This window comes from Cnephaeus nilssonii (assembly GCF_951640355.1).
Source record: "Cnephaeus nilssonii genome assembly, chromosome: 20".
In the NCBI taxonomy this organism is placed as follows: Eukaryota; Metazoa; Chordata; class Mammalia; order Chiroptera; family Vespertilionidae; genus Cnephaeus; species Cnephaeus nilssonii.
Window position 1 is genome coordinate 5,707,729 of NC_137091.1, and position 17,480 is coordinate 5,725,208.

At 59.5% G+C, this 17,480-nt stretch overlaps 1 protein-coding gene across 2 annotated transcripts in view; it reads right to left on the reverse strand.

The window, feature by feature from the left end:
• Window positions 1-17,480, reverse strand: part of NKD1 (NKD inhibitor of WNT signaling pathway 1) — a 67,798-nt gene that overhangs the window by 4,247 nt on the left and 46,071 nt on the right. Inside the window, exons 4-8 of one of the 2 annotated variants that reach the window (XM_079799345.1) lie at window positions 14,222-14,288; window positions 4,908-5,014; window positions 2,335-2,430; window positions 456-603; window positions 26-110 (exon numbers count right to left, since the gene is read on the reverse strand). In XM_079799345.1, the coding sequence (XP_079655471.1) occupies window positions 26-110; window positions 456-603; window positions 2,335-2,430; window positions 4,908-5,014; window positions 14,222-14,288 (503 nt within the window). The remainder of the gene's footprint in view (window positions 1-25; window positions 111-455; window positions 604-2,334; window positions 2,431-4,907; window positions 5,015-14,221; window positions 14,289-17,480) is intronic. The other variant, XM_079799346.1, reaches the window with a different exon arrangement.

Genomic DNA, 17,480 nt, shown 5'->3' on the forward strand with positions numbered 1-17,480 from the left:
CGGCCCCCGCCCCTGCCCGCTGTACCTGAGCGGGGCTCGCTGCTTCTTGTCCCAGCTGCGCAGCTCCTCCGCGGGCTTGGTCTCTGCTCTGGGCCTGATGCTCTGCAGGTCTGAGTCCCGCCCAAGAAACAGCCTGATGAGCAGCTCGATCCTGCTCCCGACGGCCTCCGGGTCCCGCCCAGGTTTTCCAAGCTGCTGGCCCCAGCAGCTGCCCAACGGCTTGGTGGCCAGGCTTCTCAGAGCCAGGACCAGACAGAGGGGTCTCACAGTGACCCGACCCATCCTGCTCAGCTCCTCCCACCCCATCACGACACAGCCTCTGCCCTGGCTGCCGGCCACACACGTGCCCAGCCGTGCTGTGCTCCCTCGGGCCTTCGGCCTGGAATCCTTTCCCTATCCTAACCCCACCTGCCCGCAGGGTAGCTCCCAGTGCCCGCGCCCGGGCCGCCCCTCACCGGGGTGGTTGAGAAGGATGCTCTTCTTGCCCTGGCTCCCGTCGGGGGCCACGGTGAGCTTCACCCGCAGCGTCTTGCTGGACGTCGGGGAGTGGTTGACGGAGGAGTCGACCACCTCGTAGATGGTGTGCAGCAGGCTGGTGATGTCCTGGGGGCGGGAGGGAAGCAGAAACCGCGCGCGGCCTTAGCCACAGCATGTCCGAAGCAGGGATGTGCGCTCTCCGGGCCACGGCCTCAGGTGGGCAATCACCCGCCCAGAGGCCCTGCCTGGACACAGACAGACCTGACTGTCCCTTCACCCCACCTGCAAGCACTGCCCTGGCCAGGCAGGGGCGCACAGGCCCCACCCACGGCGGGGGGGCCGCCCTAGGGCCATGCAGGCTGAGAGGCATCTCCGAGAAGCCAGACCCAGTCTCCTGTTGAATCTCCAGAACCTCTGATACTGGCAACTAATTTTTTTCTCCAATTCCCCACTCCCCTCTTCCCCCTACCCCTGCAACCGGCATTCTACGTCGTCTAGTGTCTGACCCCTCTAGGCAACTCTTCTGAGCAGCATCACACAGCATCTGTCCGTCCGTGACTGGCCATTGCCCTCAGCACCATGCCCTCGAGGCTCAGCACTCTGCAGACAGCCGGCCCAGGAGCTCCCCCTTTTCAAGGCTGAGTAACATTCCACGGCGGGTGCAGACCACGGTGGGTTTATCCACTGCTCTGCCGACGGGCACTTGGCTGGTGTCCACGTTGGGGCTGTTGTGGATAACGGGGCTATGAACATGGATGTGCAGGCATCTCTTCAGGACCCTTCTTTTCTATGTCGGGGGACACATACCGAGAAGTGGGGGGCTAGATCACATGGGGTTCTGTGTATCATGTTTTGAGGACCCTCATGCTGCTTCTCTCAGCAGCTGCGCCGTTTGACATCCCCAGCAACAGTGCCCAGGGTTCCAAGTTTGCCACTTCCCTGACAACACTTATTTTATTTTCTCTCTTTTATTAAAAAAAAAAATATTTTTTTTTTATTGATTTCAGAGAGGAAAGGAAAGGGAGAGAGAGAGAAACATTCACGATGAGAGAGAATCATGGATCAGCTGCCTCCTGCACGCCCCCCACTGGGGATTGAGCCCGAAACCCAGGCACGTGCCCTGACCGGGAATCGAACCGAGATCTCCTGGTTCATAGGTTGACGCGCAACCACTGAGCCCCGCCGGCGGGCGGCACGTGCTGATTTCTGTTGTCTTCAGAGCAGCCATCCTGGTGCTGTGAGGTGGGATCTCAGGGCGGCTTCGACTTGCACTTCCCTGATCATCAGTGACGTTGAGCATCTGTTCATGTGCGGGTTGGCCATCGGTGCATGTGCTTTGGAGAAATGTCTATTCAAGTCCTTTGCCCATTTTTGATAGGATTACTTCGTTTTTTACGTTGAATTTTAGGCGTTCTCTATACACAGTACTCTGGCTGTTCCCGTGTCACAGACATGATTTGCAAATGTTTCCTGCCGTTCCGCCGGCTGCCCCGCGCCCTGCAGGCCCTTGGATGCGCCACGTTTACGTTGTGATGGAGTCCCATTCATCTACTTCCACTCTTCTTGCCTGATTTAATTTTACCGAACCCTCTGTGGGGCGGGGCCAGAGCCTCTGGGGGCGAGACCAGCATTGTGGAGGCTGCCTGTTTGGGACAAGCCTCCTCCCAGCAGCCTCGGGGCTCAGCACCTGCCTAGCCTCGTTCCCACCACACCCGCTCCCTGCACCTCCTGTTTCAGTTCACCGGGAGGGACAGGCCCTGCCTTAGCAGAGGGGGTGGGCAGAGTCGCCTGGCACAGGACCAGTGCCCTGTGCCCCAGGGCACGGCCCCCAGCCAGAGGTCAGGCGGGCACACTCACCTCACGGGTGACCTTCCCATTGTTGTCAAAGTCATACAGGGTGAAGGTCCACTCCTGCCGGCTGTCCTCCTCCACGGACACGTCACACTGCAGCTCCTGACAGACAGACAGCACACGGTGCGCTGTCACCCGGCAGCTGGAACACCTGGCGCCAGGCCACAGGGCTGCCCCTCCCCCCAACTGCAGAGTAATGACCAAGATGCGACTGGCCAGGGAGAGCGGCCAGGCCGGGCGGGAGTTTGGCCTGAGGAGAGATGCCCGCAGGGTGCCAGACGGCTCTGGGTCCTCACAGGCTAAGGGAACACCGGGGCAGGGTCTGAGAGGGGGCTCTGTGGCCTTGGGGAGACTGAGCGTGGACCGAGGGCTAGAAGTTACCCTTCACATATGCCTACACACACACGCACATGCATACCCACACGTGTGCACACACACGTACAGGTCTGCATGCGCTCATATGTGCTTGCACCTATGCACCTATACTCATGCACACCTATACACATGTGCAGCCTGTGCACGCCTGCACATGTGTGCAAATATTCACATTCACACACACCTGCACCTGCTTGCACGCACACACAGACGGCACTGTCACTTGGGAAGCTGTGTTGCGGCTCCCAGGGTGGCCACCTGACCGGAAGGCAGGGGAAGGGTGGGCACAAAGAACTAAAGGTCCTTCCGTGTGGCCCTCCACAGCTGCGTGCCCTCCACCTGGGCATGTCTCCCCTGCGCCTCAGTTTCCCCTGTGTAAGTTATGGAAAACGGCGGTGCCGCCCTCATAGCCGTCCGTGTTGGAGCAGTTGCTGGCCCGCCCTCCCCCCCCCGCCCTCGGTGCTCATCGTAGCTGTGGGGGACAGGTCCCGACCGCCCACCTCCAGCCCCTAGCTTCTGTGTCGAGGGCAGCCGGAAGGAAAAGCCAGAGACTGCATCAGGGTGGGGGGCGAGTGGTGGAGGGTACCCCAGCCTCCATGTCCCTCCAGAGGACAAATCTGAGGGCACCCGTGGGACTGAGCCTCCGCTGCCCTAGCTGTGAGCCACCCCTTAACCTTCATTGGCTCCCTTCCTTCCCTGCTCCCTGGGATCACCCCCAGACCCTTGTCTCAGGTCTGCTTTGGGCGGACTGGAGATGAGTGTGGAGACTGGCTGGCACCCAGAACAGTCCAACGAGCGGTGGTAGCTGCTCCTCTTTGTAAGGATTCCTAATACAGTGACGTCACACCCTCTCCCACACCCGAGGGGTCTGACCAGGGGACACTGAGCCGGGCGTGGCGAGCTCTGGCGCTGGCGGAAAGCACAGGGGCCGCTGAACACAGAGTTCTAGGAAGGACGGCCGACTGGGAAAGAGCGTCCGGAAAGGGCCTTGAAGATCCACAAGGTTCCATGAGAACCAGCAGAGAGGCCAGACCACCCTGTTCCACGCCCTGCCCGGCCGGCGGGGCATGCGGACAGGCTCAGCCCCCCAGACGGGGGGCACTGGCCCCAGGTCGCTAGAGAAAGCGTGGCCAGGCACCGCGCCCTGCCCCCAGCCTCTGCGGCGCAAAGCCAGCTCCTCCCGCCGCTCTGGCAGCCCACGCTGAGCTCAAAGCCGCTCTTCCCTCAGTTGTGACATGTCCGTCTGATACCTGCCAAGTGCCCGCTCTGCTCTCTGAGGAACTGCTTCAGGCGGCACAGCACTCACCCCGCACACACGTGCACTCACACACGCACATCTACAGACAGGCATGCACACACCTGCACACACATACATGCATGCCCACACGTGCACACACATGCACACCAACAAATGCATGCACACACACCTGCATGTACACATGCACATGCTGACACATACGCACCTGCACGTGCGTGCACACATACTCTCACACACGTGCATGTCCACATACATATCTACTCATACACACCCACACACTCATGTGTGTGCACATGTGTTCACACACATGCATGTCCATGCACTCATGCATGCACACATAGAGTTTAACTGACTCCCTCTCCCTGGCCCCTCTGATTAGCTCCAAAGGAAGCCCAGGTTTGAAGTTCAGAGACAGGTTGAGCAGCTATTGCCACCCCCACCTCCTGGACTTCTCAAGTGAGCCCTCCCCATGGACCACAAACAGTCCCAGGCAGGCAGCCTCCCCTCTCCAGAAACAGACCCCCCTCGGGCTCCCAAGGACGCGGGACGTCCAGGCCTGGGCCTTCCCTCTCCTGTCCATGCAGGAGGTGAGCAGCCTCCACATCTGGCCAGGCCTCAGCTTCCTCCCCAAAAAGCACCACCGAGCCCTAGCCAGTGTGGCTCAGCGGATAGAGTGTCGGCCTGCAGAATGAAGGGTCCCAGGTTCAATTCCAGTCAAGGGCACATGCCCGGGTTGCGGGCTCAATCTCCAGGAGGGAGCGTGTGGGAGGCAGCCAATCCATGATTCTCTCTCATCATTGATGTTTCTATCTCTCTCTCCCTCTCCCTTCCTCTCTGAAATCAATAAAAATATATTAATAAAAAAAGAAGAAGAAGAAGAAAGAAAAGCACCACCGAGAAGAGAAAACCATCCTCCCCAGGCCCAGCACCAGGAAAGGAAACTTACTTCCAATTTCAGCTGCTTCTTGGAGCCCGGACAGGATTCGCTCGGCTTCTCCATCCTCTTCTCATCGCCACTGGCCAGCCCGCTGGTCTTCTCGGGGGGCAGGGCCACTGTGGGGGAAGGCACGGGAGGACGCGTGAGGCCTCGTGCTGGGGCCCTCCCTGCCCCCCTGCCCACCTGCTGGAATCAGAGTTGCTTTGCCCTCCAGGGCTGTCCAGCGGCTCCAGGGGGGCCCCGTCCAGGGCACACCCACCCTCTGCCCACGGGGGACATGCTGCTATCATGACCTACAACATCCTTTACTCACCCCCTCCCCACACACACACCCCTCCAGAGGGCGGGTGGGGGCTGCAGAGAAGAGAAAGGAAAGGAAGAAAGAGAAACAAAGGCCAGCTCCATCTTCAAAGCCGCTGCCTCCCTGCGCGGAGGTCCTGGCTGGAGATGTAAGCCGGCCAGGCTTATCGAGACCAAACTTCAAGTTCAAAGGGAAGTTATCAGAAAACCACCTTCAGGTTCAATGTTGCCTTTCAAGTTCCACTTGATAAAACCCAAAGAAAAGAAACCTCTGGCCCGGCTCTCTCCTCTGGAGCCCCCTCCTCCCCTCTGAGCAGAAACAGCCTGTCCTCTGTCAGGTCCTCCCCTGCCTCTCTCCTCTCTCCTCTCCCGGGAGGGGGACATCCCTCCCACCCCTCCCCCACTTCACGTCTTCTCTGAAGATCAGGGTGGCCTGGCCTGGCCTCCCTTCATCAGCAGGGCCTCATCCCGTCCTGGCTCAGAAAACCACCCAGACGCCCCTGGAGGGGATCCTTCCCAGCAGGGGCCAGGCACACAAGGGGAGTAGGACTGGGAGCCATCCTGCCCTGGGTCCCGGGGGCCAGGAACAAGGACAGTTAGCGCCCCCTTGCCCCATCAAAGATGGCCTTTCACCCTCTCACTGTCCCCTATCCAATGGCTAGAGGAGGTAGGTGTCGGAGAACCCACCGATCAAAGCCTTGCAGACCCCAAGGCCAGGGTCGGGGTCAGGACTCAGGGATCATGATTCTACTTCCACCCTCTGGACCCTCTGGAACCAAACCAGGCCAAACCAGCACCCGCCCCCAGACATCCCCGTGCAGAACAAATCACCCTCCACCCACCCACCCATCTATCCATCCATCCATCCATCTTTCATCTATATCTAGCTATCCATCCACTCATCCACCATCCATCTATCCATCATCCATCCTTCATCATCCATCCATCCATCCATCCATCCATCCATCCATCCTTCCATCCATCTACCATCCATCCATCCATCATCCATCCATCCATCCACCATCCATCTACCATTCATCCATCCTTCCATTCATCCATTCATCCATCCATCCATCCATCCACCATCCATCTATCCATCATCCATCCTTCATCATCCATCCATCCATCCTTCCATCCATCCTTCCATCATCCATCCATCCATCCATCCATCCATCCTTCCATCCATCTACCATCCACCATCCATCCATCCATCCATCCATCCACCATCCATCTACCATTCATCCATCCTTCCATTCATCCATCCATCCACCCACCATCCATCATCCATCCATCCATCCTTCCATCCATCTACCATCCATCCATCCATTCATCCATCCATCATCCATCTACCATCCATCCATCCATTCATCCAGCATTGGGCTCATGGGTGGGCTGCAGAAGGAAGAATGGTCCTACCACAGGCTGCCAGGGTCCAGCCTCAGTGAACAAAACTATAATGGAGATGGGCTTTGGCACCAGATTCCGAGCCCATTCTCTGTCTCCTCCTCCTTCTGGTTCAGCTCAGGGACTTGATTTCCCCGAGATGATCTCTTGGGGGGCACAATTTCAGGGGGAGTCTGATCATGCTTCAATGGCAAGGCACAGCCACGAGAGGAGATTCTGCTCATATGAAAGAGGAGAAAGTAGGAGGAAAAGGAAGAAAAGGGACAGAGTAGGAGGAAAGCAAAGCCTGCCTCTTGCCTCTGGAGTCCCCTGGGTGACGTAGAGCAGGACTGGCAAACCACGCCCCCATGAGCCAAAACCTGGCCGCCTCCTGTTTCCATAAATAAAGTTTTATTGGGACACAGTCGCTCGGACACACATTGTGTATGGCTGCTTCCCTCCATGATGGCAGAGTTGAGTAGTTGCAACAGAGATGGTGTGGTCCACGGAACCAAACATGCGTCCTCTCCCAGCCCTTTGCAGAAAAGTCTGTGACCTGCGCTGTAGGGGAACGCAGCCCTCACCCGCACCTGGTACCCTGACCCGCGGGCGCGGGCTGGGTTCCACCTGCTGCTCCCCTGCTCCACGGGAGCCCCGGGGCACGCACACCTGCCCAGCTGTGCACACAGCCATGGAGGGACAGACAGGTCAGCGCTGCCTCCCTCAAACCCGCTCTCAGCTCAGGAGTCTGGCGCAGTGGGCGGGGCTCCTTTCCTTTTTCTAACTATTTTAAATCTATTTTTATTGACTTCAGAGAGAAGAAGGGAGAGGGAGAGGGAGGGAAACATCTATGAGAGAGAAGCATCATGGATCGGCTGCCTCCTGCACGCCCCCTACTGGGGGGTCGAGCCTGCAACCTGGGCATGTGCCCTGACCGGGAATCAAACTGTGACCTCCTGGTTCATAGGTCGACGCTCACCACTGAGCCACGCCGGCCGGGCGGGGCTCCTTTTCTTCTGAAACGGCTCCCCGCCCCTCCTCACTCCGTCCCTCCTCACTCCCCGGCCACGAGGAGAGGAGCAGAGCGGAGCCGCTGTGTTTACCAGCTGATGCTGGCCCACACTCCCGCAGCCTGGCATCGCTCCACCCCCGGCAACTGCCAGATTAAATGCATTACTTGACCATCCTCACCCGCTCCCTTTGATGTTCCCTTCTCGGGCTTCAGAATACCTTTTGGAGGGAGATCAGACAGCATTAAACAGAATTACTAATTAATTAAGCAAAGTTAAATTTTAAACACTGTTTGTTGTGTTAGCCAAAAGCCTGAACAGAACAGACTTTTTTCCTCCACGGAGATCAAAGACAGCCTCTTCCCTCGCCCCTCCCCCCGTTTAAAGAAAGGAGGGGCTGGGGAGGAAGAGAGAGAAGGAAGAGGGCTGGGGACACTGGGGACAGAAAGGAGGTACCAGGATGGTGGCTACTCTGAGCCGGGTTTAAACACCCGTCCCTGAACCCCACCCATGGGCCTCAGGGAAGGAGGCCCGGGCTCATGGGGGACGGCAGGCTGGGAGAGCCACGGCCACTTTCTGGGGACTGTTTACCCTGGCAAACAGCGGCGACCGGGGGAGCGGGATGGCATGGCCGACCCAGCACGAGGTGCTGACAGCTGGCACCACCCAACAGCAGGGAAGAAGGGCTGTGAAATGAAACAGATCCACCACCGCACCCCACCCTCCTCAGCAGGACGAGCACCTCCGGCTCTTCCTCCCTCGCCGCGGGGACAGAGTCCTTTGGGGTCACTGGGAGCCTGGCTGTGCCAAGCAGGCCGTGCACGGTACGGCTCTAGGCGGCGCGTGCCCGTGCTGGGCGGTACACATCTGCGGATGGCATAGGACATTTTCTGAACAGATGGTGAAAGGTGTCGTGAGGAGGGGCCCCTTCTCCTGATTTGCACAAACGCTATTTGTCCCTAGCAGGATGCTGTCTAAACGCATCCCATCTAGCTGGGCCGGCGTGGCTCAGTGGTGGAACATCGACCTATGAACTAGGAGGTCACAGTTCGATTCCCGGTCAGGACACATGCCCGGGTTTCGGGCGCAATCCCAAGTAGCCGATCAGTGATTCCCTCTCATCATGGATGTTTCTCTCCCTCTCTCCCTCTCCCTTCCTCTCTGAAATCAATAAAAACTACATTTAAAAATAAATAAACAAACTCATCCCGTCCAGCACTTGATCCCGTGCGGTCCTGGCTCGGGTCTTCTGGTGGCTTCGCAGGGGCCCGCCACGTCCACGCAGCCACGACAAAAGTTTCTGCTGGGCTGCGGCTGCTGGCTACGGGCCCTGGGCTGCCCACGTGGACGGCATGCGCCGTACGGGCACAGAGCAGACAACCTACCATCACCACGGTGCGCTCACTGCACCGAATCCCCAGGCGGACACGGGGAAGGCCACGTAGCAAGCACACCACAAATCCTGGCTTGACGGAGCCTGGGACTGGCATGGGAAACGGGGTAAGGGGAAAGGGGTAGGTTATTCCTGAATCCTGCACTGAGGCTAAAATCCAGACCCTGGCCCAGCCGGCGTGGCTCAGGGGTTGAGCGTCGATCTGTGAACCAGGAGGTCACAGTTTGTTCGATTCCCGGTCAGGGCACATGCCTGGGTTGCGGGCTCAATCCCCAGTAGAGAGCGTGCAGGAGGCAGTCGATCCATGATTCTCTCTCATCGTTGATGTTTCTATCTCCCTCTCCCTTCCTCTCTGACATCAATAACATATATATATATACTTTTTTTTTTTAATCTAGACCCTGAATGGTACAGCAAAGGCCGTTACTGTGACACAATCCAGAAAGGTGTGGTTGACATTAAACTTTGGAAGAAGCCGCAAATTAGAACACAGGGCAGTGACTACGTGAGCCCCAGCAAAGACCAGAAATGACCAGGACACCGAGGCGTGGCGGGCACCTCTGCGGGCCCAGGTGCCTGGCGTGTGCTCAGCTAGCCCCATGTCAGATTTAACACAGGCCGGGCCTCCTCGCTGGACTCGGCACATTCGCCCTACGTATCCACCGCCCCTTCTTAATGGTCCTCGCGCAGATTATCTGCCACAAATATTTCCATCTCGGGGTGGATTGCCGGGATGTTTCTGACTCCCCAGCCCCCCGACAGCAGCTGTTGGAGGGGAGGCAGATGAATTTAATATTAGCCGATGCCAAATATAATTAGGCGGCTAATCTGCTGCGTGTAAAAAGAGAAAGGTATCGCGTGTGCATTCCGGGCCAAATGGTTTCTTGCGTTCAGGGCAGGAGGCTCTCCCCAGGGAGCGAGGGTCCCGGAGACGCACAGATCTGCCCGGCCGCGGGCTGTACCGGGACCCGGTGAAGGGAGTGGGAACACGCTATTCCACCGGCTCCTCTCGCTAACGCCACGCAGCGTGTGTGGCTGCTCGCGTTTGACAAAAGGGGAGCCTGAGCTTAAAAAGCATACTCGCGCCCGGTGTGGCGCAGGGGTTGAGTGTTGACCTATGACCCAGGAGATCACGGTTCAATTCCCAGTCGGGGCACATGCCCTAGTCGCAGGCTCGATCCCCAGTAGGGGGTGTGCAGCCGATCCATGATTCTCTCTCATCGTTGGTGTTTCTCTCTCTCCCTCTCCCTTCCACTCTCTGAAATCAATAAAAACTTTTTTTTTAAAAGAAAAAAGAGGGGGAGAAGTCCTGCCAACAAAAGCTCTCTCCTCGCAGCATCAGGTGCAGGGCCTCTGGCCATGACATTCAAATCGGACTGAGAAGGGACATCTGTTCAGGGAGGGAGGGCGACACGCCGGGCAGGGACAGAGGGAGGGGAAAAGCCTTCTTTGGGCTAAAAATATCATGTCCCTCTCCCCCTCCCCCACCCCTGCCCAAGGTGAAAGCTGTGATGAAACTCAGGTTTAAAACCTAACCCCGAGCCACCTGAAACTACGAGCGCCTCCCGATGTGACACCCGCGGAGCCTCCGCGGTGCAGGCGGAGCTGCGTGAAGAGGGGTCCTGAGGGGAACTGCCGTGGGCTGACCCCGGGGCGCCAGGGCCTGCGGGGTGCAGTGGGCGATGGCTCTGAGCTGAGGGAGAGGAGCCAGCGCCCGGCCCACCTGCCCCCTCTGTCGGGGGACAGTGGGGTCCCTGCTGCTCTCCAGTGAGCACCTCTCTGCCTCAGACTCCCGGGCCCCCACCCGCAGCCGGTGCTCAGTCGGAACCCGAATGAGGATTGCGAGGCCGGAGCTCGGTCCTCGGTCGGCTGTGTGACCCTGCACAGGCTCCACCCCCACTCCGGCCTCAGCCTCCCAGCTACACGTAGGGGACCGGAGGCCCCCCCGCCCCCGGGGCTCCGCAGCGAGGTGAATGGCCAAGCCCTCCCCCCTGGGAGTCTGGGTGGACTGGCCTGGGCCCCGAGGGGAACACACCGCCGGCCTGGTGGCTGCGGGAGAGGGTCACCTGACTGGGGTCGCCTGCTGTGAGTACCATGGAGCACTTACCGCAGGCCAGACCCTCAGCCCCCACTGGGAGGAGGAGGAGACGTTCAGGGGTTCTGGTAGGGTTAGAGAGGCTTTGAAAAGAGGCCTTGCTCGATCTGGACAAGGAAATGACCAAACCGCCGTGGGCCCCTCATCGAGAAAGGTGGACCTGAGCTGGCCAGTTGCTCAGTGGTTAGAGCATCAGCCGTCACACCAAAGGCCGTGGGTTCAATTCCTGATCAAGGGCTCGTACCTGGGTTGCAGGTTTGATCCCCAGCCCCAGTTGGGGTGCGTGTGGGTGTCTATCTCCTCTCTCTCTTTCTCCCCCCTCTCTTCCACGCTCTCTAAAAGTCAATGGGAAAAATATCGTCGGGTGAGGATTAACAAAAAAAAAAAAAAAAGGAAGATGGACCCACAAAACAACACAAACCAGGACAGCTCACAGGCACAGGCACGTTCTCCAGACCAGGCTGTCCTCCGAGCTCGCACGCCAGTGACCTCACTCTGCACAGGAGCCTGAGGGAACCCGCACAGAGAGGGTGCCCGGCTCCCCGAGGTCACACAGCGCGTCGCGGGAAAGCGGGCTGGACCTGCGGCCTGACTTGCAGATCCTCAGGAAGCCAGAGTAGGAGGGAGGGAGAAGGCGCCTCCTGTGGCCTCCGCTGGGGGAGGCAATGTTCGGGGCCCCTGCACAGTGGGACAGGCCCCCCCGTCTCAGTCCCCACACCACTGCCCTGCTGGGCAGGCCCAGCTGCTCCGGGCACATCCACCCTTGGGGCCGGGGAAGCAGAGATGCCACCGGCCCTGCCAGGCCCAACCCGGGCTGGGAGGTGGGGGCGGCAGGAAGCAGCTGGACCCCCAGGGAGAGGGCCCCCTAACACTGGTGGCATTGAGGGCTCCTTCCTTCCTTTTTTTAAAATCCTCAACTGAGGATACCTTTTCCATTGATTTCCAGAGAGAATGAGGAGGGAGGAGGGTGAGAGAGAGAGAGAGAACCATTGGTGTGAGAGTGAGAGAGACACAGTGATGAGCTGCCCCTCCACACATGCACCCCCACTGGGGCCGGGCAACCTGCCACCGAGGTACGTGCCCTTGAGTGGGAATCGAGTCCAAGACCCTTCGGTCCAAGGGCTGACGCTCTAACCACTGAGCAAGCCGGTGAGGGCACGGCCCCGTTCTGAGCGGGACCAGCATGCCGGACTGGGTTCTGGGAGTCAGCTTTCTACAGACACTGCCAAGCGGACTGCACTCTGCCTGCCTTTACCCCCATCAGAGAGGTCGGAGGACAAAAACCAGGTATTTGGGGATGCTGAAGGTCAGGGGGCACAGGCCGGAGGGTGAGAGGCAGGAGTGAGCGAGAGGCTGGGCAGGGGGGCAGCGAGAGGTGAGAGGGAGAGAGGGGTCCCACTTACAGGTCTTTTCCTCCAATGGGTGCAGAGCAGGAGCTGTCGCCTGAGCTGGGTCAGGAGGAGAGACTGCTGGGGTGAAGGGTCTGCCAACAGGCCTGGCCCCACTTTGCACCTCAGGCCACAGGCCACCGGCCCCAGGCTGTACCCCCTCCCCCCACGGGGAGGCTGGGAAGTCCGGCCGGTGCTGGAGGGAAGTGTGGGGCTGACCTCGCCCTGGCCTCGCACCCGGGGCCCGGTCAGCCGAGGGAGGGCTCCACTTCCCAGTGAGCCCCCCTCCAGCCACGTGCCGCCCCGCCACGCCCCACCACACCCCGCCAGCGGGGGCTCGGGACGTTTGAAGTTGACTTTGTTCTCCCCGCAGTTCAAAAGGAGCTCCACAGCCGCCGCGCACCCAGCCCGGCCTTAATCTCCAGCCGCGCGCGTGCTCCCAGCTGGCCGGTTAAGGCGGTTAAGACGCTGGATTGGGGCCGGCTTTACAGAACAACGCAGGAGCGAAAGCCCGCCTCTCCCGGGACGGCTAACAGGCTTCTTTTATCTTCCTGCCTCAGATGGCCTTTTCTTCCTCCCTGCGCAGCCCTCCAGCCCGCCAAGAGGCGGTGAACTTGGCCAACAGGAAGACAAAGGAGAGATTCAGGATTCCACGCGCTCTCCCTGGCCGGCGCGCCGAGGACGCCCACCGCCTCCCACCCCCACCGGCTCCGGCCAGGTGGGTGCGTCCCCGCGGCCAGAAACCACAGCACCTGCCTCGGTCACAGCCCGGCCCCCGCCCTGGGGTGGGCGCCGGAGAGCCACAGCCCGCACAGGGCCCAGCCTCCCTCGGGCACAGCCGGAGCAGCCACTCTCACGGCTGTACTTACTTCGGTGTCCCTGTTTAATGCTGTCCTTCGCCTTGCGTTTCACAAGGAACCTGGGACGGCATTCTTGTAAACGTTAAACCGTCAGTCACAGCTAACGCTACAGTCCTCTGGGCCATTCCGTCCCCCCTGAGGCTCCTCCTCCTGTGCCCGGGAGCGGCTGCTATTGTGTGTCTAGGCCTCTGGCTACACGGCAGCACACACATGAGGCATCTACACATATGCACGGGGATGGGTGTCGGGCGGCCCTTGCTCCATAAAGGATAACGTGCCATCTGTACGTGCCGTGTTTCTGCGCCTGCTCTAACCGCTTTCTGTCCCGGGCTCCTGTGTAAGCCTTCGTTTGAAGAACGGGGCCCAACAGCTTGACCACTGACAACCCAGTCCAACCTCCTCTAGGTCCTAGTTCTTTCCTCAACGCAGTGCTTCCCCTTGAAGAAAGGAGGCGTGACAGCCGAGAGGAAGGAGGTGAGGCCGGGGGGCGGGGGTGGGGTGCCCACATACGTGTGCTCCAGGTGAGTGGACGAGTGGAGAATGGGGAACAGAACAGCTCCGGGAGGGAGCGCTCACGGCATGCCTGACGCTGCGGGAGGGGCCCATGAGGAGCCACTACGCTCACTTCCTACGGAGCAGCTGAGGTCAAAAAGCCCATCCGAGGCCCCGCAGCGGACACACGGCAGGGCCGGGCCGGGGACCCACGTGGCCCGGCTCCACTCTGGGCCTGGACTGTGGGAGCCACACTTCCCTCTTGCTCCTCAGCCCTCCCCCTGGAGTCCTGCCCTCTGCCTGGACCACAGATTTCTGGAGGGTGTGCAGGGCATGTGGCAGACCAGATGGCCCCATCCCCTCCGCCCTGCCCACTGGGAAGAAAGCAATGGAGTCCAGTACCTTCCAGTCGAAAGTCTTCCTCCTCCTCCTCGCTGAGCGTTTCTCTGAAAACCTCGCCCACCAGCTCCTAGAGGAAGGTAAGACAGGGATATGAAGGACACCCCGGGGTCAGGTGGCACCTGGCATCGGGGCAGAAAATGTGGCGTTGTGAGCATGTGACTGCCTGGTCGCAAGGAAGCTGGGGCCCCGCTCCGATTGTCCGGATGGGAATGTGGGCCAATGGAGGCAGGTCCCAACCCACCTAAAAAGCTGATCATCAGCCCGGCTCAGTGGTTGAGTGTCGACCTATGAACCAGGAGGTCACAGTTCGATGCTGGTCAGGGCACATGCCCGGGTTGCGGGCTCCATCCCCAGTGGGGGGCGTGCAGGAGGCAGCCGGTCCATGATTCTCTCTCATCATGGATGTTTCTCTCTCTCCCTCTCCCTTCCTCTCTGACATCAATAAAAGTATATATATTTTCTAAAAAGTTGATTGTCACACTGCTGTGTAGGAGGTAAGTTTTCTCAGCCTGCGGCCCACCACGAAACACGACACGGGGCCACACTTCTCCCCCACAAAGTGAGTCCCACCTCCACCTCAGCAAAAGGCAGAGGCCAGATCGTAACATGCCCCCATCTCTCCCCTGGAGCGGGACAACGCGCCTGCGCGGTGGCCTCACGAAGAGATCTGACTGGAGCCTTCCTCCCACGGCGGGTCCCGGCGGCGGTCCCGGTGGTTTACTAAGAGGGCGGTGTGCGGGGTAGGCTCCGACCGCCCTTCCCATAAGCCAGACTCTTCAGCACACGTTGGACCTCCATGCTCCGGCTTCCATACGCCTCCCTCATCTCCCGCCGGTCCCTGCACACGCCTGGCCTGTCCCTTCGCGTGGGGTAAAGATGTCTGGGAGCCCACCCTGGCAGGTGCGCTCAATGGTTAGAATGTCAGCCCATGAACTGAAGGGTCTCGGGTTCGATTCCTGGTCAAGGGCATGTATCTGGGTTGCAGGTTCAATCCCTGGCCCTGGTCAGGGCACGTGCGGGAAGCAACCAATTGATGTGCCTCTCTCACATCAGTGTTTCTCTCTCTCTCTCTCTCTAAAAATCAATGGGGAAAATTTTCCTCATGTGAGGAGTAACAAAACAACGATGCCTGGTAGCTCACCCCCGAGGGCAGAGCGTCGCCCCCGCCGGTCGGGCTGCCCCGTGGGGCTGTTGGGTTGGCCGGGGAGCGTGGTCAGTCCTCAGGCTGGGAAACGTCTGGGATATCCACAGAGGTCCCACCTCTCTGCCCCCAGCCCAGCAGGACGACTCCAGACAAAAGGCTAAGACGAGTTGTCAAACTGTCTTCTGTATTTATTGGTTTTCTGCCAAGAAGAGTTCTGGGATCAAAAAAAGATTATTTTAAACCAAGTTAAACAAGGTCCCTTCCTGCAGGACTTACTACGGCAACGGACACCGTGAATAACCGTATAACGTGGTCCTCACACGGCATCCCTCGAACCCCATCAGACCACGGAGTTTTATTTCTCAGAAGCATGCCGTGGGACCTGTGTTCCAAGGAACCCACTGTGAGAAACGCTCCTCTTGGCCGGGAGCGGTGAGTTTTGGGTGAATTACACTGCCTTATCGCTCCCGGCGCCCACCATGACCCGCGGCGGCGCTCTGCAACCACGAAATGACAAGCGAGAAAACCAGCCCAAACCCAGCGCTGTCCCCAGCTTCCCTTTTGAGAAACATAAAAGGGAACAGGAAAAGCACCCTCTCCGAGAAAAATCAGGGGAAAGTCCTGCCTCTCGGATGCTTAACAGAAAAACCAGTGCTCATCTCGATGAGCAAAAAAATCATTAAAAGTTTAAAATCGCTTTGCGGGGTCCACCATCTTATCCACTGGGCTCGGCCGGGGCCACTCTGCTGCCTGCCGTTGTTGGGAGGAGACACAGCTCGCATTTAGGGCTTGGCCTTCTCTGTTCCCTTTTCTGCTTTCAAATCACCCGGGGGCACTGCCTTCTCGTCCCTAAAGGTGGCTACAAGGTGGCCATTCAGACTCGGAGCCCCGACTCAGGCCCCTGCCTCCTGGCCCAGGATGGCTTCCCTCCCCGCCACCCCCCCCCCCTCCCCAGCCCATGACCGAAACCCCGACCATCTCCTGGGCGTGCGGACTGGCTGTTTGTGTTCACAGAGCCGGAGGTGACAGGGGAGCTGGGAGCTGGTGACAGGAAAGACACACGCTCGGGTGGCATCAGTAGGCAGCGGGGAGGCCCGGCAGCCAAGTAGGGCCCATCTTTCATGCCAGGGGAGGGCGATGCCGCCTCCGCCGAGAGGCTGGCGGGCGGCACTTCCTCGCAGGAGCCGGGATGTCCTCAAGGGCACCCGGACCCCTGCGAGCTGAGGTCCTCCGGAGCGCCGCGGGGCTCCACGCTGACCGCTGCCACCCCAGCCGCTCCCTGCACGGCGGCTCCCGGCCTGGCTGACGGCGTCTGCGAGACAAAGGCTTCGGAGCGCGTGACTCCAGATGTCACCACCAACAAAGCATGTCTGGGCCCGTAAGGATGCTGCGGGGCGCATCACGCAGCCACAGCCCCCCGGATGGCGGCCTCGGGGCTCTCTGCTGGAGGACCAAGCTCTCTGATGTGTGAAAGCAGAGTTCTGGCACGTTCTGGGGCGGCCTCTTCCTGCCAAACCCCGCTCAGCTCCGTAGGACGCTTCGCAAGCTCCTGGGCGCCATGGTCTGCTGATACAGACACTCAACTGCGGGCACGCTCCTCTCAGCCACCGGCCGGACGGCCAGCGCCGTGCGGTGCAGTGTCCGCGGTCCTCAGGCCATGAAGCGCTAGGCCAGAGGCAACATGGCCACCTCCCTCGCACCTGGACCTGGAGCCACTGCCTTCTCGGAACCTCAGTCTGCCTGTCCCTTAAGTGGGCACAGCGATAAACTGCAGCAGCACTAACAGGACCGCTGACACTTCCTGGGCATTTCTTAGGGGCCAGACGCCGTGCCAGGCACCTTTTATGAACAGTGAGTCCTTTAAGCGACATGAGACCCGCTCTTTCCATCCCTCAAGGAATAAATGCCCGTAAAAATGATTTGCAAACTGTACAGTGACACGTATGATTGTCATTAGGTTTTTTGCCTACAAAGAAAGTGCCCTCAACCCCCAGGGACCATGTGAGACGGGAAAATGATGCAAAGACAGCCACTCACATCCCTTACCAAGTATTCATGGGCCCCCCACCAGTCTCCATAGAAAGGGGGGTCCTACTCGCCCCGTGTTTCAATGAG